The sequence below is a fragment of the Chiloscyllium plagiosum genome, unplaced genomic scaffold, assembly GCF_037043375.1.
Source record: "Chiloscyllium plagiosum isolate Xiang-an unplaced genomic scaffold, Cpla_swu_hap1 HiC_scaffold_19, whole genome shotgun sequence".
NCBI lineage: Eukaryota > Metazoa > Chordata > Chondrichthyes > Orectolobiformes > Hemiscylliidae > Chiloscyllium > Chiloscyllium plagiosum.
In genome coordinates, this window is record NW_028270157.1 from 54740449 (window position 1) to 54762612 (window position 22164).

General features: G+C 41.6%; 1 protein-coding gene across 3 annotated transcripts in view; it reads left to right on the forward strand.

Annotated features, from left to right (window-relative positions):
- ttll12 (tubulin tyrosine ligase-like family, member 12) overlaps positions 1 to 22164 on the forward strand; it is a 69920-nt gene that overhangs the window by 42017 nt on the left and 5739 nt on the right. For all 3 annotated transcript variants that reach the window (XM_043709196.2, XM_043709198.2, XM_043709197.2), the window contains exons 10-12: positions 596 to 750; positions 8700 to 8781; positions 17434 to 17502. In XM_043709196.2, the coding sequence (XP_043565131.2) occupies positions 596 to 750; positions 8700 to 8781; positions 17434 to 17502 (306 nt within the window). The remainder of the gene's footprint in view (positions 1 to 595; positions 751 to 8699; positions 8782 to 17433; positions 17503 to 22164) is intronic.

Here is a 22164-nt window from a genome sequence, read left to right on the forward strand (position 1 = left end):
GAACTGGCAAGCGTTCACATGTCGGTTCCTTAAAATTAGTGGTACTATGTGACTTTGTTCGTAAGTGCAAGCAACCGTAAGTTGGACGTTCATAAGTTGGGGACCCCTGTAGAATTTAAAACACAAACTGATCGACCATGAAGTTATGGGAAAAGTCAAACAGGCTCACAGGGTTGAATGACTTAGTTATACTCCTGTTTTGTGTGTAGGCTCGTATGTTCCCTCAGGTGATTTCTTCTAACCTATCTCTTGATTTGTCACCTGTCCCAATGTTCCTACATCTGCCCAGTGTCAGTTTTGTTTGAAGCACCTTGGGACGTCTCGTGACATTAAAATGAGTATCTAAAAGTAAGTTGACGTTGGATCACCAATCACTGATTTGTCCTGGATAGTGCCTTTGTGATATGCTTTGCAGTTCTCAGTTCGTCAGTCAGCACTTGCCCCCACTGGTTTCATGTCTGGCCATTTCGGGAGATACTGAAGAGTGTGTGTTTCAGATTGAGGTAGCCAATTCCAAGATGAGAGAAGGCATCTGAGGGAGAAGGAAACTGTTTTGGTAGTTTTACAGTAATGATGCAGTATTCATTGTTCGCAGGTGGTATGCAAGTACATTGAGAATCCAGTACTGTTTGACAGAGAAGATTTGGAAGGATTGGTTAAATTTGACATCCGATACATTGTCCTACTTCGTTCAGTCCAGCCTCTGCAGCTGTATGCGTACAATGTATTCTGGCTTCGCTTTGCCAATAGGTATGAAAAGATGAAAGTACCTGTTCAATGTCTGAAAATTTAAAAAATTGAGGCAGTATTTTTTTCCTATTTGTTTGTTAACTGTGGGCATTGTTCGTAATACGAAGACATGTAGGCCTTGAGAAATATTGTAGTGAATTGTTTTCTTGAACCTGTGCAGTATATATGGTATGGGTCCATCTATTGTACTGTTAACGAGGGAGTTTCAGGAGTCCAGTCAAATACCAGTGGAGAAGCAGGGATGTATTCATCTGTGGCTAAAAAGTGGCAACTAACATTTATCTTGCACAAATGCCAAGCAATGACCATCTCCAATAAGAGACCATCTAACCACCACCCTTTGATATTCAATGGTGTTGCCATCACTGAATCCCCCACTATCGGCATCCTGGGACTTACCATTGACCAACAACTAATTGGACTGGCCACATAAACACAGTGGCTACAAGAGCAGGTCAGAGGCTCGGAATACTGTGGTGACTAACTTGCTTTCTGATTCCCCAAAGCCTGTTCAGAAGGCACAAGTCAGGAGTCTGATAGAATACTCCCCACTTGCCTGGATGAGTGCAACTCCAACACTACTCAAGAAGCCAGACACCATCCAGGGCAATGCATCCTGCTTGAGTGGCACCACATCCACAAACATCCATTCCCTCCACCACTGACGTTCAGTAGCAGCAGTGAAGACTATCCACAAGATGCACTGCAGAAATTCACCAAAGATCCTTAGACAGTACTTTCCAAACCCAGGACCACTTGCATCTAGAAGGACAAGGTCAGTAGATACATGGAACACCACCTCCTGCAAGTTCCTCTCCAAGCCATTCATCGTCCTGACTTGGAAATATATCACCGTTCCTTCACTGTCACTGGGTCAGAATTCTGAATTCCCTCCCTAATGGTATTATGGGTCAACCTATAGGACACGGACTGCAACAGTTCAACAAGGCAACTCACTATCAGCCTCTCAAGGGCAGCTTGGGAAGGGCACTAAATGCTGGTCACCCAGCTACGCCAACTTTCCACAACGGAATTAAAAACATTTCTAAGACAGGATGGTATTTGATTTGGAGAGGAGTGTGCAATTGATGGTGTGCTTGTGTAGTTGCTGCCTGTATCCTTCTAGCTGGTGGAGATCATGGGTTGGGGAGGTGCTGTCAAAGGAGCTAAGGGTATTACTGCATTGCATTTTGCTGCCACTATGTCAGTTGTGGAGAGAGTGAATGTTGAGCTATTGGGTAAGGTGCAATCCAATGTGCTGCTTTATCCTTTATAGTGTTGATCTTATTGACAATTGCTAGAGCTGCACCCATCTAGGAAAGTTCTGAGGAAAGGTCACCGTTCCCGAAGCGTTAACTCTGACTTCTCTTCACAGATGCTGCCAGACCTGCTGAGCTTTTCCAGCAACTTCTGCCTTTATAAAAAGCTCTAACTTGATTCCCATTAACTTCCATTTTACTTGGGCTCCTTGATGCCACGCTCACTCAAGGCCACCATATCTTTGGAATTCAGCTTTTGTCCATCTTTGGACTCAGGCTGTCACAGATCTGGAGCCGAGTGGTCCTGGTGGAACCCAAACTGCGAATCCAGACACAGGCTGTTGCAGTAGTGACCACACTGTCCATCATTTTGTTGGTGATGAAGGTGAGACCAATGGGGCACTAATTGGGTGCAGTGGAAAGACATACCTTTCAGGTAGGGTTGTTGCTGTCCTGGAGCAGCACTGTACTGAATGATTCCTGTTTAGAGAGGCCATGAAAACTCTTTTTTATTTTCAATTGCTTTCCTTCTCACAACTGCATTTTCTTTAAAATGCATGAACAGACATGTTTCTGAGTGAATTCACTACTTGTTTAACCTTAGCTTCTTACTGGCATGTTGTTTTCATCCAAATTGAGTAAGACATTTAGGACAAAATATAATTTTACTTAAATTGTATTCCAGTAATGTTTTTACTTGAATGGAATATTACTGACAAGTCACTAACTCAACATTACACAGTCTTAATGCCTTAGTATGACGGAAATTGGTGGGATGTGAATGGAAGCCAGGTGTTTTGGAGATGATTGTTATGGACATTAAGACTAATATCAGAAATCTCGGAGCAGTGTTGCTGTCAGTAGTTGATCTACAATTAGCATCGGCACACGCATGTTCATAGACATTTTCGAGGAAGGGAGTGTGAATGGCAGGAAAGAATTAAGAAAGTGAAGGACCATAACTAGCACCCAAGTATGAAAGATGAGAGCAAAAGGAACAAAAATAAAATTAGTGTCATTTTACATGTTCAGTTTGTCAAAATTGCAAATGGTGATCTTGACCTGAACAATGCAATTCATCATAGAATCCCTACAGTGAGGACGGAGGCCATTCGGCCCACACGGATCCTTCAGAGAGCATCCCACCCTCCCCTACCCTAACCCTGTAACCCTGCATTTCCCATGGCCAATCCACCTAGCCTGCACATCTTTAGACTGTGGGAGGAAACCAGAGCACCTCGAGGAAACCCACGCAGACACAGGGAGGATGTGCAAACCCCACACAGAGAGTCACCTGAGGACAGAATCGCGCCAGGGTCCCTGGTGCTGTGAGGCAGCAGTGCTAGCCACTGTGCCACCCATTTACAACTGAAATTTTCTGGGCTACTTACTGACATTTATAAAGACACTAAACTGCCTGCTTGGTTATACCAGTAGCATTTGCCTTATAACTCTATTCTCCTGAGAGTTATCCTGTTTTAATTTGTGTAAGTATTTCTGCTCAAGTCCAATTTACCCCATGTGTAGCTGCCTGGAATCATCCTTGATTTTGATTGACCATTTGGTGGCATTGTGCCATTAAATGCGTAAGGTGTGCACTATTCAGTTTTCAGAGTCACATTGCTACTAAGTAAATATCAGGTTAATATTTGGTCAATTTTGCTGCTGTAATTTGAGAGGTGGTTGAGGTCATATAGAAGTCAATTAAATGACCTCTCATTCCCTGGTTGTTATTTTTAGAGCTATAAATTCCTTTATACTTCTGTTTGAAGCAGATTATAAATTTATGCGTGATGCTTGAATTGTGGCATTTAGTTCTACTTTAATAATTTTTGTACAGCTGTATTTCCTAGGTTCTGACTAATGATTTTTTTAAATGGTTCAAATTTGTAGCCCAATCATGCTGTGTAAACACGATATTATTCTGATGATACAGTTTTAATGTGTACTCCATTAAGGCTACAAATTTTAATGGATCAATCGCTCATTGAGTTGATGTAAAGGTCAAATAAAAATTGCAGACTGTCTGGCTGTGGAGCATTATGTTACTGGAGAGTTTGTGCCTTTCAGTTTACTGTCTTTATACTTTTCCCTATCTTGGTTTCCAGATTTGCACATGTCTGTGCCATTTTGGTAAACCCAAGATATGAAAATACATAAAATGTTAATAGAAAAATGATTTATTACACTATTATGCATCAAACATGAGCATCTGATGCTACTCTGTCTTACAATTGCTGCTCCTCTCATTCCTCTTCTCATCTTTTTCTCTCCCTGCCTTTTCTTTGCTCGTCTTTTGTTTATTTGGCTGGGAGGTGGTGACATCTTGATAGGAAAGGGAACCATCACAGGGTGAAAAGAACTCAGAGGATCCAACCAGCCTGAAAGCAGCAGAGGCAACAGACTGAGCAAGAACAGTAGTGCAGGTTGAATGGATATTGCTAAAGAGACCTTGGAGTGCAGGTTCATAGTTCCTTGAAAGTGGAGTTGCAGATAGATAGGATAGTGAAGAAGGTGTTTGGTGTGCTTGCCTTTCAGTGTATTGAGTATAGGAGTTGGGAGGTCATGTTTCAGCTGAATAGGACATTGGTAATGCCACTTTTGGAATATTGCGTGAAATTCTGGTCTCCCTCCTGTCAGAAGGATGTTGTGAAATCTGAAAGGGTTCAGAAAAGCTTTACAAGGATGTTGCCAGGGTTGGAGGATTTGAGCTACAGGGAGAGGCTGAACAGGCTGGGGCTGTTTTCCCTGGAGCATCGGAGGCTGAGGGGTGACCTTCCTGAGATTTATAAAATCATGAGGGGTGTGGATAGGGTAAATAGACAAGGTCTTTTCCCTGGGGTGGGAGAGTCCAGTGCTAGCGGGTGTAGGTTCAGGGTGAACGGAGAAAGATATAAAAGGGACCTCAGGGGCAACGTTTTCAAGCAGAGGGTGGTGCGTATATGGAATGAGTTGCCAGAGGAAGTGGTGGAGGTTAGTACAATTACAACATTTAAAAGGCATCTGGATGGGTATATGAATAGGAAGGGCTTAGAGAGATATGGGCCAAGTGCTGGCAGGTGGGACTAGATTTATTTAGGCTATATGGTCGGCATGGAAAAGTTGAACTGAAGGATTTTTTTCCATACTGTAAACCTCTATGACTCTATGTGCACATGGAAGGTGACTACCTGTTTTCCTATCCTCCCACTTCTTTCATTCCTCTTTCGTGTTCCAGCAAGTCCTACACTGCTTTGTCTTTATCAGTCTTCTTTGTCACTTCTTCAAAAATTCATTCAAGTTATTGAGACAGGATTTCCCATGCGCAAAGCTATGTTGACTATCCCTAATCGGTTCTTGCCTTTCCAAATGCATGTAAATCCTGATCCTCAGGATTCCCTCCAACAAATCGCTCACCACCGATGTCAGGCTCACCAGTCTGTAGTTCCTTGGCTTTTCCTTATCACCTTTCTTAAATAGTGGGACCACGTTAGCCAACCTCCAGTCTTCCAGCACCTCACCTTTGGCTATCGATAATGCAAATATCTCAGCAAGGGGCCCAGTGATCACTTCCCCACCTTCCCACAGACTTCTAGGGTACACCTGATCAGGTCCTGGGGATTTATCCACCTTTATACATTTTAAGACACTCAACACCATCTCTTCTGTAAATGTACACTTCTCAAGATGACGCAATTTATTTCCCAAGTTGTCTAGCTTCCATATCCTTCTCCACTGTAAACACTGATGTAAAACATTCATTTAGTATCTCACCATTCTCCTGTATTTCCACAAATAGGTGGCCTTGCTGATCTTCAAGGGGCCCTATTCTCTCTTTCGTTACCCTTTTGGCCTTAATGTATTTGTAGAAGTTCTTTGGATTCTCCTCAACCCTACTTACTAAAGCTATCTCATGTCCCCTTTTTGTCCTCCTGCTTTCCCTCTTCAGTATACTCCTTTTGCCCTTATACACTTCTAGGGATTAACCTCAATCCATGCTACGTATACGTGACATATACTTTTTTGCGTTTCTTGATCAGAGCCTCAATTTCTCCAGACATTCGGCATTCCCTACACTTATCAGTCTTGCTCTTCACACGAACAGCAACATAGTGTCCCTGGATTCTTGTTGCCTCATTTTTGAAGGTTCCCAGTTTCCGTTTATTCCTTTGCCTGCAAATATCTGGTCACAATCAACTATCTTACCTAATACCATCAAAATTGGTCTTCCTCCAATTTAGAACTTTAACTTTTAGATCAGGTCTACCCTTTCCCATATCTTGCTTAAAAGTTAATAGAATTATGATCACTGACCCCAAAGTGTTCCCCCACTGACACCTCAGTCACCTGCCCTGCCTTCTATCTAAGAGAAGCCCAGGGTTTGCTCCTTCTCTAGTAGGTACATGCACTTACTTAAGTGTTAACCTGATCACACTTGTGTGAAGGCTAACCTTTCACTTAGAGAAGCAATAACACTAGGGGTGTGAGAAGGGGTGAAAATGTGATGCTGGAAGATAAGAGGCAGCAAGGCATCATTAAGGTAATAATCCAGCCAATTTGAATAGGCCTGAGCTATGAAGAAAGTGCCAAGTTTTTTTAATGCATTTATAGGATGTGGGCATTAGTGGTAAGGTCAACTTTATTGCCTACATGTAAATGCTGTCGGGAAGTTGGTGGTGACCTGCCACTTTGAACTGCTGCAATCCTTATAGGTAACACCCATAGTGCTGTTATGGAGAGAATGCTTCCAGGATTTTAACCAGCGACTCTGAAGAACAGCATTGTATTTTCAAGTCAGAGCGACCTGTGCTTTTGAAGGGTACTGGCTGGTGATACTGTTCTGATGTGCATGATGCCTTTCTTCTTTTTCACAATTCGAGTTCAAAGTTTGAATGATGCTGTTGAAAACACTTTGGCAAGTTGCTACCATGCATCTTGTAAATGATAGACACCCGTCAAGGGAGTGAATGTTTTTAAGGTGATGGTTGAGGTCCCAATTAAGCAGGTTGCTTTATCATAGATGGCGTTGAGTTCTAGAGTTCTCAGCCCTAAGCAAGTGACTTGTAGGGAGATCTGGTGAGGCACATTGAACTGGCATAGTAATAATGTTAGATAACAGACTGATGTGAAAAAGTATTTTGGATTTTTCAGTGTTGATACAAATGTGAGACTTTGAGGTTTTTGTTTCTAGCTTGTTTCCTCTAATTTATGGTGAAATACAATGTCCTGAATAAGGGTTATTGAAATCATGCAAGACTGTGCCAGGAGACAGGTCCATGTGATCTGGTTGTCATGGGGCAACAGATCCAGGTGGAACACTGTGGAAAATCAAGTGCCAGTTTTCATACCTTGACACAAAAGAGATACAGCTGGAGAAGGAGATCTAAACAACTGCAGCTCTGAAAAGCAAAGGTTTCTGTCTCTGAGACCTTTGTATTAGCTACCAAGCAGAATGCTGCTGAGAATGATTTTCTGTTCCCAGAGACAGGACTTGTGGAGATTTAAGGAGTTTGAGTATCAGACAGTATTATGTTGCTGGAAGCCAACTTGGTGATAGTCTGAAGACTGGGCAGAGTGACTTTAAAAGCACAGAAGAAGCGTCACCCTGGAGGAGACAGGAACTTGCTGAGAAGTAAGGAGGAGTTGGGAGTTTAATCTTAAATTGAAGGAGCCAATTACGAAGGTTATTTGAGTGAAAGAAGAATTTTATTGTCTGTTAACCTAAAGAAAACAAAAATAACACAATGTCAGACAAACGCAGGTAATAAGTGTAAGTGACTTTTACAGGCAAGGAGAAAAGAACTGCAAAGTTTAAATGTTCGTGTATATTTCAAGAGTAAGAATAAAATCTGAGTCCACAACTGTTTAGCCGGTACAGTGGCCTGACTAAGGAGCCGTGCTCTGAAACCTTGTAATTTCAAATAAACCTATTGGATTAAAAGTTGGTGTCATGTGACTTTTGACTGCGTCCACTCCAGTCCAACACCAGCACCTCCACACCATTGCTGCTGAAAGGCAGTGAATGAAAAAGTCTATTTGCATATTCCTGAGTCTAGCTTCATTGTCCTTACTAATTGAACATTTGCTGGCATATTTTCATCCAATATCCTGCACATCTGAATTAAAACAGGAGATACAAATTTCTAATACTGTCTTGTTTATATGATTTTGGATGAAAGGGTAATTTCAATGCAGCAACTTTAGTACATGTTTCAATCTCGAGCCAAGTGATCACATCATTTGATGAGTATTTATCTTTTTTGTGTAATTGCTTCAATCAGGAAAGACTTCAGTATTAATGTTAGATGATGGAAACTGCTTATTGAAGCAGTCCATGCTTACTATTATCATAACAGGATTTTCTTTACTTAACATGCAACTAATATAAAACTAATATCTAGCAAATGTTGATTTTTTTTTGTGTGAAAGCTTGAAATGTGAAATTCGGTCCTGCTATTCTTTGATGTTTGCTGGAAAATTCATATCTGTTCAAAAATTATTGGTTTTCACGAGGACTGCAGCAATGTTCAGTGTTATTGTGTAAATATAATGGACCGGTTCATTTTGAAGTACATGTCCATAGATAGCAGCACACAGTTTAAGACCTTACAGGTTGCACTTCATTCACTGCTTGCAGTGCAATTGAGCAATACGAAACCTATGAAATGTGTGAGATATTTTAAGTATGAACAATCGTTTGTTAATTTCCAGGCCTTTCTCACTGCATCATTTTGATGATTATCAGAAGCACTTTACTGTGATGAACTATGTTGATGAAACTAAACTTAAACAGGCAAGTAAAGCCCTTTTTTGTATTTGATTATTCTATAGTTTTGATAATAAACACTAGCTTTGAGAATTTCTATGTTTCTCCCTCCCTGTCTTCTCAATGTTCTCCCTACTCATTTGAATCCTTCCCTTCTGGATTGAGAGGAGTCAGATCTACAAGGGAGTATGTCTCAGGGAGTTAGACTGAGCGTGAGAAAAAGGTCCAAGTTACCTTGCAGGAAGGTTAAGGATTGGTTGTTTTTGGGGACTGCATTTTAATTCCAGTAATTTTGAAACATGTAAATTTCTAAACAAAGGCAGTGAAAGTAAGAATGTCTAGTCACAAAAGAGGGAGCTGATTCTACGGACAAGGAATACAAGGCAACCTCGATTATCCGATCGACATGGGCAGGCCATATTTTGTTTGGATAATCGAATATTCGGTTAATACAGTTTACCCAAGCATCGGGACCTTGAGATCTTCTTTGGATAATCGACGTTCGGATAATTGACGTTCGGATAATCGAAGTTCGGATAATCGAGGTTGCCCTTCTACTTTAAAGTAGAACCTGAGAGTTAGTGCAAAATACAGGAATAATTTTAAAGTTACTTCAAAGGGTAAGGTCTGGCATGATAGCTCAACCAAGTGGAATGCTTTCTTGTGGCATATAGGGAGTTATATAGACACTCATAAATTATATACAGACACTCACAGACACACATAATCCCCACCCCCGCACACACCCACATGAAAGTTTTTGGGGTGAATTTGTACTTGTAGAATTGCGTTTTATTTTGCTCAAAAACTGCATGAATCCATGTAAGATTCTGTAAATCCGTTTTTTAGGTTAGGATCAGTCTGAACACTGTGGCACAGACAGTCTCACAGAGGGAACCTTGCACCTTAAGTGCACTATCTGGGCCGACATGACACCAATTGTTCAAGTTCACTTGAGAATGTAACTTTAAAGAAGTTCTGTGATTTGCATACGAAAGAACCAAAACCAACATGTTCATTCTAAAAGATGAGAGACTTAACAAACAATCAAGGTTTGTTAAGTCTCCACAACCACCTGATGAAGGAGCAGCGCTTGGAAAGCTCGTGCTTCCAATTAAACCTGGTGTTGTGTGATTTTTAACTTCAAAGGGTAAGGTTTGGTAGGATAGCACAGCCAAACGAAATGCTTTCTTGTGGCATATAGGAGTTGTGGGAACTTAGCATGACCAAGGTGAACCGCTGTACATTAACTGTCAATAGTTGTACAAGACTGAACTCTGGATTTCAGATCTCAAGTAGTGGCAGGAGTCACTGAGGTCCATACATCTGTTAAAGAACTATGTGGACAGCATGTTTGAAGAGCTAATCACACCACAAGTTAGGGGCAAGCAAGCAGGCAGATAGAGATGAGTGGTGGCCAGGCACTCCAAGATGTTGCCCCAAAGTCCATAAGACCATAAGGTATAGGAACCGAATTAGATTATTCGTTCCATTGTGTCTGCTCCGCCATTCAGTCGTGCCTGATATGTTTCTCAACTGCATTAACCTGCCTTCTCCCCATAATCCTTGATCCTCTGATTAATCAAGAACCTACCTAATGTAGTCAATGACTTGGCCTCCACAGCCCTCTGCAGCAATGTGTTCCACAGATTAACCACATATCTGGCTGAAGAAATTCATCCTCAGCTCATGTCTAATGAGTCGTCCCTTCACTCTAAGGCTGTGCCCTCAGGTCCTAGTCTCTCCTACTGGTGGAAACATCTTCTCCACCTCCACTCTATCCAGGCCTCTCAGTATTCTGTAAGTTTCAGTGAGATCCCCACTCAACGTCCTAAAGTCTTATTCACTAACTGGATATCGATGAGGGCAACCAGTCTTTGGTGGCATGCGGCAAGAGCAAAGGCAAACTACGACACTATGGGTGGCCTAACTGCACAGCCAGGCGAAGAGTGGAAGGTCAATACTGATGAGGGATCCTTCAGTTAGGGGAACAATGGCCACAGTGTGACTCCAGGATGGTTTGTTGTCTGCCTGGTGCTGCGGTCAGGGATGTCACAGGCTGCTGGGCATTCTTCTGGGGAGAGTAAAATAGCCAGAATTCGAGGTCCACATTGATAGTCATGACATGGGTAGGAAAGGGGATTTGGTCCTGCAGTTGGAATTTAGGGAGCTAGGTAGAAATTAGCAAGCAGCATCTCCAAAACTGTAATGTCTGGATTACTCCCAGTGCCACATGCATGTGATGACAGAATTAGGACGATGAGACAGATGAATGCATGGCTTTAAAGTCAGTGCATGAGGGAGGCGTTCAGATTCTTTGGATGCTGGGACTGGCTCTGGGAGTGATGGCGCCTGTACAGAACAAATTAAATCCATCTGAACAGAACTAGAACTAAGTTTCTTGCAGAATGTTTTGCTAATGCTGTGGGGAAGGATAACCTAACTCAGCAGAAATGTGGGAATCTGGCGGGAATGTTCGAAAGTAGTACAGGAATGCACAAAATGCTGCGAGGGGCAGATAATATTAAAATGGAGAATATGATGTTAATAGGTGGAGTCAGTGTAAGGGGAAAGAAATGAACCCTAAATCAGCTGGGAGTACGCAGTGTTCAGTTCATAAAATTGGAGAGTTAACAGGCCCAGATTGTGGGATTGTCATGTTGTGGTGACACCAAATACCAGGTTTACACATGGCAAGTCAGAGGTTCCTGGCCACAAGGTGTTCTGAAAATATAGGGGGCGGCACAGTGGCTCAGTGGTTAGCACTGCTGCCTCACAGCACCAGGGTCCCAGGTTCGATTCCAACCTTGGGCGTCTGTGTGGAGTTTGCACATTCTCCCCGCATGTGCGTGGGTTTCCTCCGGGTGCTCCGGTTTCCTCCCACAGTCCAAAGATGTACAGATCAGGTGAATTGGCTATGCTAAATTGTCCATAATGTTAGGTGCATTTGTCAGAGGGAAATGGGTCTGGGTGGGTTACTCTTCGGAGGGTCGGTGTGGACTGGTTGGGCTGAAGGGCCTGTTTCCACACTGTATGGAATCTAATCTAAAAGGGATACAAGGAGGGGGGTGATGTTTTTGTTATTGAAGGTGATTGCTTGACAAAAAGGATGCTTCTGAGGGTTCAAGGACAGAATCAGCTTGGCTAGGGATAAGCAATAAAGAGGTTGCAATTACATGTCTCAGTGCAATCTATAGACCATTTAGACCATCCAGTAAATAGGAACAAATCTGCAAGGAAATTAGAGAGGTATAATGGTGGGAGGGATCTTTAATTTTCTGACAGAAGAGGAAATGCCATCACTAGAAAACTTTCAAATTGGCAAAGAGAACATATCGAAGAAGTTTCGGTATGTAAAATTGACGAGGAATGGGACTGGTATCTGCGGATATTAAAGGAAATAAGTGTGGAAATTGTGGAGGTGCTGGCAATCTTTCGACCTTCCCTGGATTTACGGGCTGGCAGATTGGAGCACTGTAAGCATTACACCTGTATTTCAAAGAGATTGTATATAATGTCCCAGCAATTACTGAGCAGTCAGTTTAACTTCAGTGGTGGGGGATCTGCTAGAAACAATTATTTGGGATGGAATTAATATTTGCATGGAAAAATATGGATAGATTCAAATGGATTTGCTAAGGGACAATCATGTTTCACTAACATGGGAGTTTTTTTTGAATTGGTAAAAGTGAGTTGAAGGAGGGGGCAGGCTATCTTGTGGCCTTCCAAAAGTTGTTTGATACATGGCCACATAACAGACCTATGAGGGAGATTAGAAGTCAAAGGGGAGAATAGTATTGTGAATACAAAATTAGCTGAGGGAAAGAAACAGAGAAAATTACTGATTATTTTTAGTCTGGAAGAAGGTTTGCAGTGGACTTGCCCACAGGCCAATATTGAGATCTTTGTTTCACTTGATTTGTGATAGTGATCTAGATCTTGGTGTGAATGTGACAATTGCAAAGTATTCAAATTGGGAGAACTGCAAACTGTGGAGTAGTCAGTTTAGAATTTCAAAAGGACAGTGATAAGTTGGGCAGGAGATAGCAGATGGAATTCAGTGTGGAGAACATGTAGAAAGAGAATAGAGAGGCAGCAGAAGTTAAAGGGTGCTGCTTTCAAAGGTGTGCAGAAGCAGAGACCTATACAAATTATTAAAGGTGGCAGGATAAGTAGAGAGAGCTGTAATATGAAAAAGCATCAATATTCCAGGCTTCATTAATAGGTTTACAAAGTTAGAAATCATACAACACCAGGTTATAATCGAACAGGTTTATTTGGCAACACTAGCTTTCGGAGCGCTGCTGCTTCATCAGGTGATTGTGCCCGAAAGCTAGTGCTTCCAAATAAACCTGTTGGACTATAACCCGGTGGCTCAGTGGTTTGATTCCTGCCTCAGGCGACTGTCTGTGTGGAGTTTGCACGTTCACCTCGTGTCTGCGTGGGTTTCCTCCCGGTGCTCCGGTTTTCTCCCACAATTCAAAAGATGTGCAAGTCAGGTGAATTGGGCATGCTAAATTGCCCGTAGTGTTAGGTGCATTAGTCAGGGGAATGGATCTGGGTGGGTTACTCTTCGGAGGGTTGGTGTGGACTTGTTGGGCCAAAGGGCCTGTTTCCATATTGTAGGGAATCTAAAATAAAGGTTGTACTCTGTGCAGCTCTGGGTGTCACACTGTAGGAAAAATGTGAATATGTTAGAGAGTGCAGAAGAATTTTATGAGAATGGTTCCAGTGGAGAGACCCTTCCGAAGGTTAGAGAAGTTGGGACTTGGAGGGAAGAAGACTAAGCGGAAATTTCATAGAAGTTTTCAAAATTATGAGAGTTCCGGATAGAGTAGTTAGGGAGAAATTTCTCCTGCTCGTCAAAAAGTCTAAAGCACGAGGGCATGGTTTTGTACAAGAAGCAAAAGTAAGGCGAGAAAAACATTTTCATACAAGTGTGGGCCTCCATCTGATTGGAAAGGATGTTGTGAAACTTGGAAGGGTTCAGAAAAGATTTACAAGAATGTTGTTAGGGTTGGAGAGTTTGAGCAATAGAGAGAGGCTAAATAGGCTGGGGCTGTTTCCCTGGAGTGTCTGAGGCTGAAGGGTGACCTTATAGGGGTTTATAAAATCATGAGGCACGTGGATAGGATAAATAGATAAGGTCTTTTCCCTGGAGTGGGAGAGTGCAGAACGAGATGGCATAGGTTTAGGGTGAGAAGGGAAAGATATATAAGAAAGATATAACAGAGGGTGGAATGGACTGCAAGAGGAAGTGTTGGGGCTGGTACAATTACAACATTTAAAAGGCATCTGAATGGGCATATGAATAGAAAGGGTTTAGAGGGATATAGGCCAAGTGCTGGCAAATTGAACTAGATTAATTTAGGATATCTGGTCAGCATGGATGAGTTGGAGCGAAGGGTCTGTTTCCATGCTACATCTCCATGACTCTGTGACCCTAAGTGGTTAGGGTCTGGAATGCAATGCATGAAAGTTTGGTGGAGCCAGGTTCAGTTGAAACATTCACAAGGTAATTGGATAATTATGTAAATATGCATAATTACAAGGAAGAGGGAGGAGATTAGTTGTAAATCAAAATCCTAAGAGAGCTAGTGCAGATACAACAGGCTGAGTGGCCTCCTTCAGCTCCGTGACAATTCATTCATTCGGAATATGGTTCCTGGTGTATGGATTCTCAGTGTTCCGAATTTGGATTCAGGTTGGGTCTTGGCCCATAAGATCATTAATGTGAAATTTGACCTTCACAGTGAAGAAGCTATGTGACATTTATAAACTGCATCTGTTCCTATCAGTGCTCTAATACCACATCCTCTGCAACAAGTCAAGCAAGGACTGCAAGATGGCAGTGCTGAGCAGAAAACAGAATACCTGTACTTTTCTTTGCTGAACAATCACAGCCATCTACCTTAGACTTGTTGTTTAGTTGAGTGTTGATTTTTAAAAAAAAAACACCTTTTAATATTCTTTATTCTTTGCATAATCCAAGCAAATTTATTTTGGTGGTGAATACGTTTTGTTCATCAAATACTCTTCTGTTGCAACAATCATATCTTGTTTGACAATATGGATAATCGTTGCTTCATGAACTCTTGCCTCTGCTTATCCAACATATCTTTATTATATCATTTAATCTTCCTAAAGCATCAAAACTAAGTCCAGTTTTTAATTTGATTTCTTAATCACGCTTTGGGTTCTCTGATGTTCACTCACCAAGAAACACACATGTGCCCAGCTGTTAAACTGCATCCCTTCAACAGTGATATGTATGTCCTCCTGATGCTTCCAAAATTACATAATCGCTGCTGTCATTATGCTAATGTACACTTCAAAGGTTCTTCTTTCTGCATATTACCATGTCAGGCAGTCTCTGCAAATCTGTTGGATGTTCAATGCCATCAGCAAATCTGAGATTGTTTAAAATCTTGCTATATGCATAACATATAATATCATCCTTTCGTGCAAGATTAATTACTAATTCCTATAATAAATAAATTAGGAAACAATCCTTCACTCACTGCATTAATATTTCAGCATTAAATTGAAAAGTGAAACTACTACTGCTGGTTGCTACAAAAAAATGATAAAGGAAACCACCAATTTTCATGTGACGTCTCGACCAATAGTATTCTGTACATGACTTCTTATGGAAGGTTCTGGAAAATTTCTGAATTAGCGACCTGACTGTTCCAGCCAAAATAGACAGCAAGTCTCCATTTTACAGTTCACCTTACAAATTCATCACAGAGTTGAGAGGGGGTACAACATGTTTGTGACTCGCATACGGCTTTTATTTCTCCTGCATCTAAATGGTTTTATGTTCCCAGGAGTGAATACCTTGTTTGTACATAAGACTTTTATGTTTCAATCAGCTTAGATGCACTATGTCTTAATTAGCTTGAAAGCATGTGGTTTAACATAACATGAAAGCTATGCTTTTTCCATCAGTCAGTTCAATGCCTGACCTCAATGGTCAACTTTCAAGTTAAAACCCTATTTGCATACATTTAGGCAGTTCATGCAGTGTTTACCTTAAAAGAGTCTTGAAGGACCTGTCTGGTGATTTATAATGCACTTCTCCACCTGAGTGCCTTGAACATCTTTCTTGGGACAGTCCCTCAATCCAACCCCCTTCCCCCTACACCGTGTCTCTCTCCATCTTTCTAACCTTTTCCTTGGATTCCATTCCCTTTCCAAATCAGTCCTGTTACTACTCACACTCAGATATACCAGTCTTCATAAGTTAATTCATCTTGTGCTTATTTCACTTACGTCTTTTCCTGGACTTCTGTTTACTTCCACTGATTTTAGTGGTATTGCTTGTTTCAACTCTGTTTCTGAGAATCTCATTAAATTTACTTCCACTGCCTGTTGCTCTTTGACCTTCCTGAACTGTTGCTGTCCAAGACTGAAAGGGTAGGCCTTCCACTAACATCTACTGCAAATCCCGACCGCCAACTGACCCCTTCTTCACGTGCTCCCATGCACAATTTCTGCCCAGTCATCACCTTAAGCACCAGTCGTTCTGTGTGACACAGCAATTTATGTGGGTTGTTTTTCACTTGCTGTACTACATTGGCTGTTTGTAGTGCAATTGCCTTTAAGTTGAAAAACCAAACGTGCATTGGATGATTTGCAAAACACATGTACTGAAGCGTCGATTCTCCTGCTCCTTTGATGCTGCCTGACCTGCTGCGCTTTTCCAGCAACACATTTTTCAGCTCTGATCTCCAGTATCTGCAGTCCTCACTTTCTCCTACATGTACTGTGTTCACCAGTACAGCCCTGAAGTCCCTATAATTCATCAAACCCCTTTCTGTTTTCCACACAAACATTATTTTGTTCCAACAAAGTTCAATGTAAGTGTCAATAATAATATATTTCTTTCTCCCACTCAATCTTGAAACCTGTGGATTGAAGACTGATTTCAGAAACATCAAACTTTAGCTACATTTTCTTGTTAAAAACCGGTGTTACTCCACACCACATCACATTTTGTTGCAGTTTCCTAAGCCTCCCGCACTTGGCTATTTGCATACCATTTATCTTTATCGGTATTATTTTTCAATTCTCAAGAAGAGACTGCGCTTTAAACCTTAACTTATCCGTTCTCTGTATAACTGTTGACTCAACCACTACATATTCTCAGCGTTTCTGCTTTTGTTTTACATTTCTTTATGACCTAAAGTGATGCCTATGATCTTTTTTTTTGTGTGATGTGACCTGGTACATTTTAGGTTTGGGAGCTAATGGGGTGATAATGGGATTCAGAATTGCTTTACAACAGAATATGTGCAGTGCTCTGACAGCAGCAGGTTCTGTTGCAAAAATCGTTGTGGATTTGGTCAAACTGGTAGCTATTGTTGACTATCAACGTTACTTTGTTGCTCATTATTACGAGACAAGAGGAGCTTTGAGGGGAAAGAAGTGAAACAAAAACAAGGTTTTTCATCAGCCGTTGATACTGCTATGCTGACAGTGTTTCGTTCTCCATAATGTCATGGTCAGAAAGTGGAAATATCGGAGACAAATTAACAATTATCTTTGCATGTTTTCATTGGTTTTAAAGTGACACAATTCAGTACAGTAGAGGTTTCTGCTGCCTTTACCTTTATTACGTTAACGCACTGCTTTTGAGTTGTTGGCTTTATTTACTGAATTGTTAATTATTCACAGGTCCACTATGATGAATTTATTCCAATGTTTGAGAAGCAATACCCCAACTATACCTGGAAAAATACAGAGGTGGGCTTCAGTGATTGCATTTGCTGTTGTTTTGATTACAGTTACACATTTTAAAAATGTATTCATTGGGATTTTTCAGGGAGCTTGTCAATAAAATAGTCATCGCCATAGTGGTTTTGAACTTGTATATTGACTGGAAAATTCAGATAAGCAGAAAGAGCCAAGTGGAAGAATTCAAAAAATGTTTCCGAGACGGTTTCTTAGAATGGCATGTTCTTGAGTCAGCCAGAGAGTACTCTATACCAGACATCTACTGTACGTGAGACATAGTTAATAAATGACCTAACACCAAAGCTGCCTCTGGGTGGCAGCAATCATAACATGAATAAACTGTTTATTCCATTTCAGCAAGAGAAGAGTGTTTGCAAGACTATCCTTTTAAACATAAATAAGGGCACTTACCAGGTCACGACAATAAAGCTAGCTAATGAGACTGGCAAGTTAGTTTAAGCGAGGCTGGATAGGCTGGGACTTTTTTCACTGGAGCGTAGGAAGTTGAGAGGTGAGCTGCTAGAAGTTTACAAAATAATGAGAGGTATAGATAGACTTGATGCTAGTTGTCTTTTCCCTAAAATGGGGAATTTCATGATTAGGGGCACATTTTCAAGGTGAGAGAAGAGTGACCTTCTTAAAAAAAGACATAAGAGCCCCATTTTGTTTACACAGAGGGTGGTTCATGGGCGGAATGAACTTCCTGAGGAAGTTGTGGAATGGATACATTTACAGTGTTGAAAAGACATTTGGATGGATACATGAATAAGACATGTGGATGGATGTGGGCCAGGAGCAGGCAGGTGAGGCTAGTTTACTTTTGGATTATGTTCGGCGTGGAACTGGTTGGACCGAAGGTTTTGTTTCCATGCTGTATGACTCTATGATAGGTCATTTGCTCTGCAGAAGCAGACATTTAACGGGATATTGCAGAAAATACAGAATGGACAATTCCAACAAGAAATAAAAATTCCAAGAGGATTGCTCCCTTTTTGTGGATAACTTAAGAAAATTAAAAATTGTGTCCACTTAAAAAACACGTTATTGCACAAAGATGGGTGCAGAAGATTTCCAGAAGATTGGACCATGTTTTTTTTAACAAAACATAGAATGACTTAAAGATTAATAAGCAGGGAAGGAATATGAGAGAAAATTAAAAACAGCTAGTCAGAGTTTCTGTGGACACATAGAATTAACAAAGCAAGTGATGATCCTATGGGAAGTTTGTCTGAGGCATTAATAATGGAAAAAAAGGTGGCAAATGAATAGTTATTTTACCCACAAGCAAGAATTTTGCATTTGTACTCACTGTACAGGATATAATTGACATTCTGTATTACTGTGTACTGTACTTCTGTTGGTCTCCTTATTTATAGATAGATGTAAATTCAGAGAAGGTTCACTAGACCCTAGGTACCTGGAGTGGGTAGTTTGTCTGATGAGGATAGATTGCATAGGCTTGGCTTGTACCTGCTGGAGTTCAGAATAAAAGGCAAGGTCATTAAAACATAAGACCATAAGATAAAGAAGCAGAAATTAGGCTATTCAGCCCATCAAGTCTGCTCTGCCATTCAATCATGGTTAATAGGTTTTTCAACTCTATTTTCCTGCTTTCTCCCCATAACCTTTGATCCCCTTGGCAATCAAGAACTTATCTATTTCTGTTTTAAATATACTCAATGACCTGGCCTCCACAGCCTTCTGTGGCAATGAATTCCATAGATTCACCACTCTCTGGCTGCGGAAGTTTCTCCTTCTAAAGGGTGTTCCCTTTACTCTAAGGCTGTGCCCTTGGGTCCTAATCTGTCCTAGTAATGGAAACATCTTCCCAACATCCACTCTATCCAGGCCATTCAATATTCTGTAGGTTTCAAACAGATCCCTCCCCCCCCATCCTTCTAAACTTCATCGAGTGTCGTCCCAAACATTCCCCATATGTTAAGCCTTTCATTCCTGGGATCATTCTCGTGAACTTCCTCCTGACCCACTCCAGGGTTAGCACATCCTTCCTGAGATATGGGGCCCAAATTGCTCACAATACTCTGAATGTGGTCCGACCAGAGCCTAATAAAGCCTCAGAAGTACATCCCTGCTTTTATATTCTAGTCCTCTTGAGATGAATGACAACATTGTATTTGCCTTCCTAACTACTGACTCAACCTGCAAGTTTACTTTAAGAGAAACCTGGACTAGGTTTCCCAAGTCTCTTTACACTTGAGATTTCTGAATTTTCTCCCCATTTAGAAAATAGTCCATGCCTCTATTTTTTCTACCAAAATGCACGTGACTTCACACTTAGTGTCTAAATCTTTCTGCAGCCTCCCTGCCTCTTAATAAGACCTGCCCCCTCCACCCATCTTTGTATCATCTAAATTTAGGTACTGAGTGGACTTGATGGAAACATATAAGATACTGAAGGGTGTTGATAGGGTGGATGTGGATTCCCAGTCCCTAGTGACATTGTGATTTTGCCTTCATCAAATGGATTGCAGCAGTTCAAGAAGATAATTCACCATCTTCTCAAGAGCAACTAGAGATGATCAATAAATGGTAGATAGACCAACATCTACATCCAAGAGTGATTTTTTTTTTAAAAAAGGATGTTTGTTCTTGTGGGAGATTTTAAAATGGAGTTGGGGGTTGGGGAGTCGGGGATCCACCATTTAAGGATTAGGGTTTGTCCATTTACGACCGGGATGGGAAGAATTTCTTTCCTCCAGAGGGAGTCGTGATTCTTTGGAACATTCTTCCTGAAAAGTCGAAGCAAGGCAGAAGTGGATACATTCTTGGTAAGCAAGAGTGTGAGAAGTTATTGGCAGTAGGGAGGAATGTGGATTTAAGGTTAAAATCAGACCCTGTATTTGTTTCAGAGCAGTTAATTCGACTACAGAAACAAAAGCAGGAATTGCTGGAAAGACTCAGCAGGTCTGGCGGCATCAGAGAGAAATCAGGGTTAACACTTTGGGTCCAGTGACCCCTTCCTCAGAATTCCAGTATCCATAGTTCTTTTGGTTTTTAATGCGACTAACAGGTTCAGTTAGTTCAGAAACCTCACCAACAAAGAGGTGAAAAACTGTTGGTATCAGGACAGAAGACTTCAGATTCATGTGTTATTGGGACTAGCCCTGTGTTAGCTGAAAAGGTCTGGGACCAATATCCTCACCTTTCATCAGTTCAGTGTCGGTTGAGGTATTGGTGGACCGGGATGTACGAGAAGAGGGAGCAGAGATTGGAGACAGGATGCACAGTAAACGAGGAGGGACAAGCAACAGAACAGAGAATAATGCATCCAGTGCAGGACTTAGTCACAGGGATAAAGCTAAGCCAACCAGCATGGCATTGGAAGTATGTTTGTTAAGAGGAGGAATGTCACAGATAAAATTGACAACTTAGGCGCAAGTTCCCACATGGGGCTGTGATATAATTGCTGAAATGGAGACCTGGTTTAAACATGACCTGGAATGAGAACTAAACATTCCCACCCACAAAAATGTTTAGGAGGGATAGGCTGGTATTAATAAGGAAAACTCAGGTCTACCAAGGAAGGCTATAACAGACAGTTCAGAGATTAAACCTTTTTGGTTGCAAGGAAGAAACCGGAAAATATAACATTTGCTGATTGTCACCATAACCCTGCTCTTGCCTAACACCCCCCCCCCCCCCAAAAAAAAGGTAGTGAGACAGAGGAATATATCTGTAGGCAAATTTCAGAAATATGTAAAAATAAATATCATAGAACAATGATGGTTGGGGATTTCAATAGCTGAATATAGACAGGGGAAAATCGCACAAAACCAGCACTGCGACTTATGTAAAATGTCACATTTGTGTAATTGGCAGAACATGCTTTTGACTTGACGACAACATCCTGTTAGTGGAGGAAATCACTTGGGGGTTTGTTGCAAAGAAGCAACATGATACAGCTAGCCACACCTGCTATTCAAAATTATGAAACCCCTTCCCCTTGAAATAATTTAGATTAGATTAGATTAGATTAGATTACTTACAGTGTGGAAACAGGCCCTTCGGCCCAACAAGTCCACACCGCCCCGCCGGAGTGCAACCCACCCATATCCCTACATGTAGCCCTTACCTAACACTATGGGCAATTTAGCATGGCCAATTCACCTGACCTGCACATCTTTGGACTGTGGGAGGAAACCGGAGCACCCAGAGGAAACCCATGCAGACACGGGGAGAACGTGCAAACTCCACACAGTCAGTCGCCTGAGGCAGGAATTGAACTCAGGTCTCTGGTGCTGTGAGGCAGCAGTGCTAACCACTGTGCCACCGTGCTGCCCAAATAATTTAAATTGAGTTAGTTTTATTGTCATGTCTTTTCCTTGGGGTAGAGGAGTCCAGTTAGAGACTGTATGTGGGCTTGGTTTAGGGTGAGAGGGGAAAGATATGAAAGAGTCCTAAGGGGCAACTTTTTCACGCAGAGAGTGGTGTGTATATGGAATGAGCTCCCAGAGGAATTGGTGGAGGCTGGTACAATTACAACATTTAAAAGACATCTGGGTGGGTATATGAATAGGGAGGGTTTGGAGGGTTATGGACCAAGTGCTGGCAAGTGGGACTAGATTGGGTTGGGATATCTGGTCGGCATGGGCGAGTTCGATTGAAGGGTCTGTTTCCAATCTGTACATCTCTATGACTCTATGTACTCAC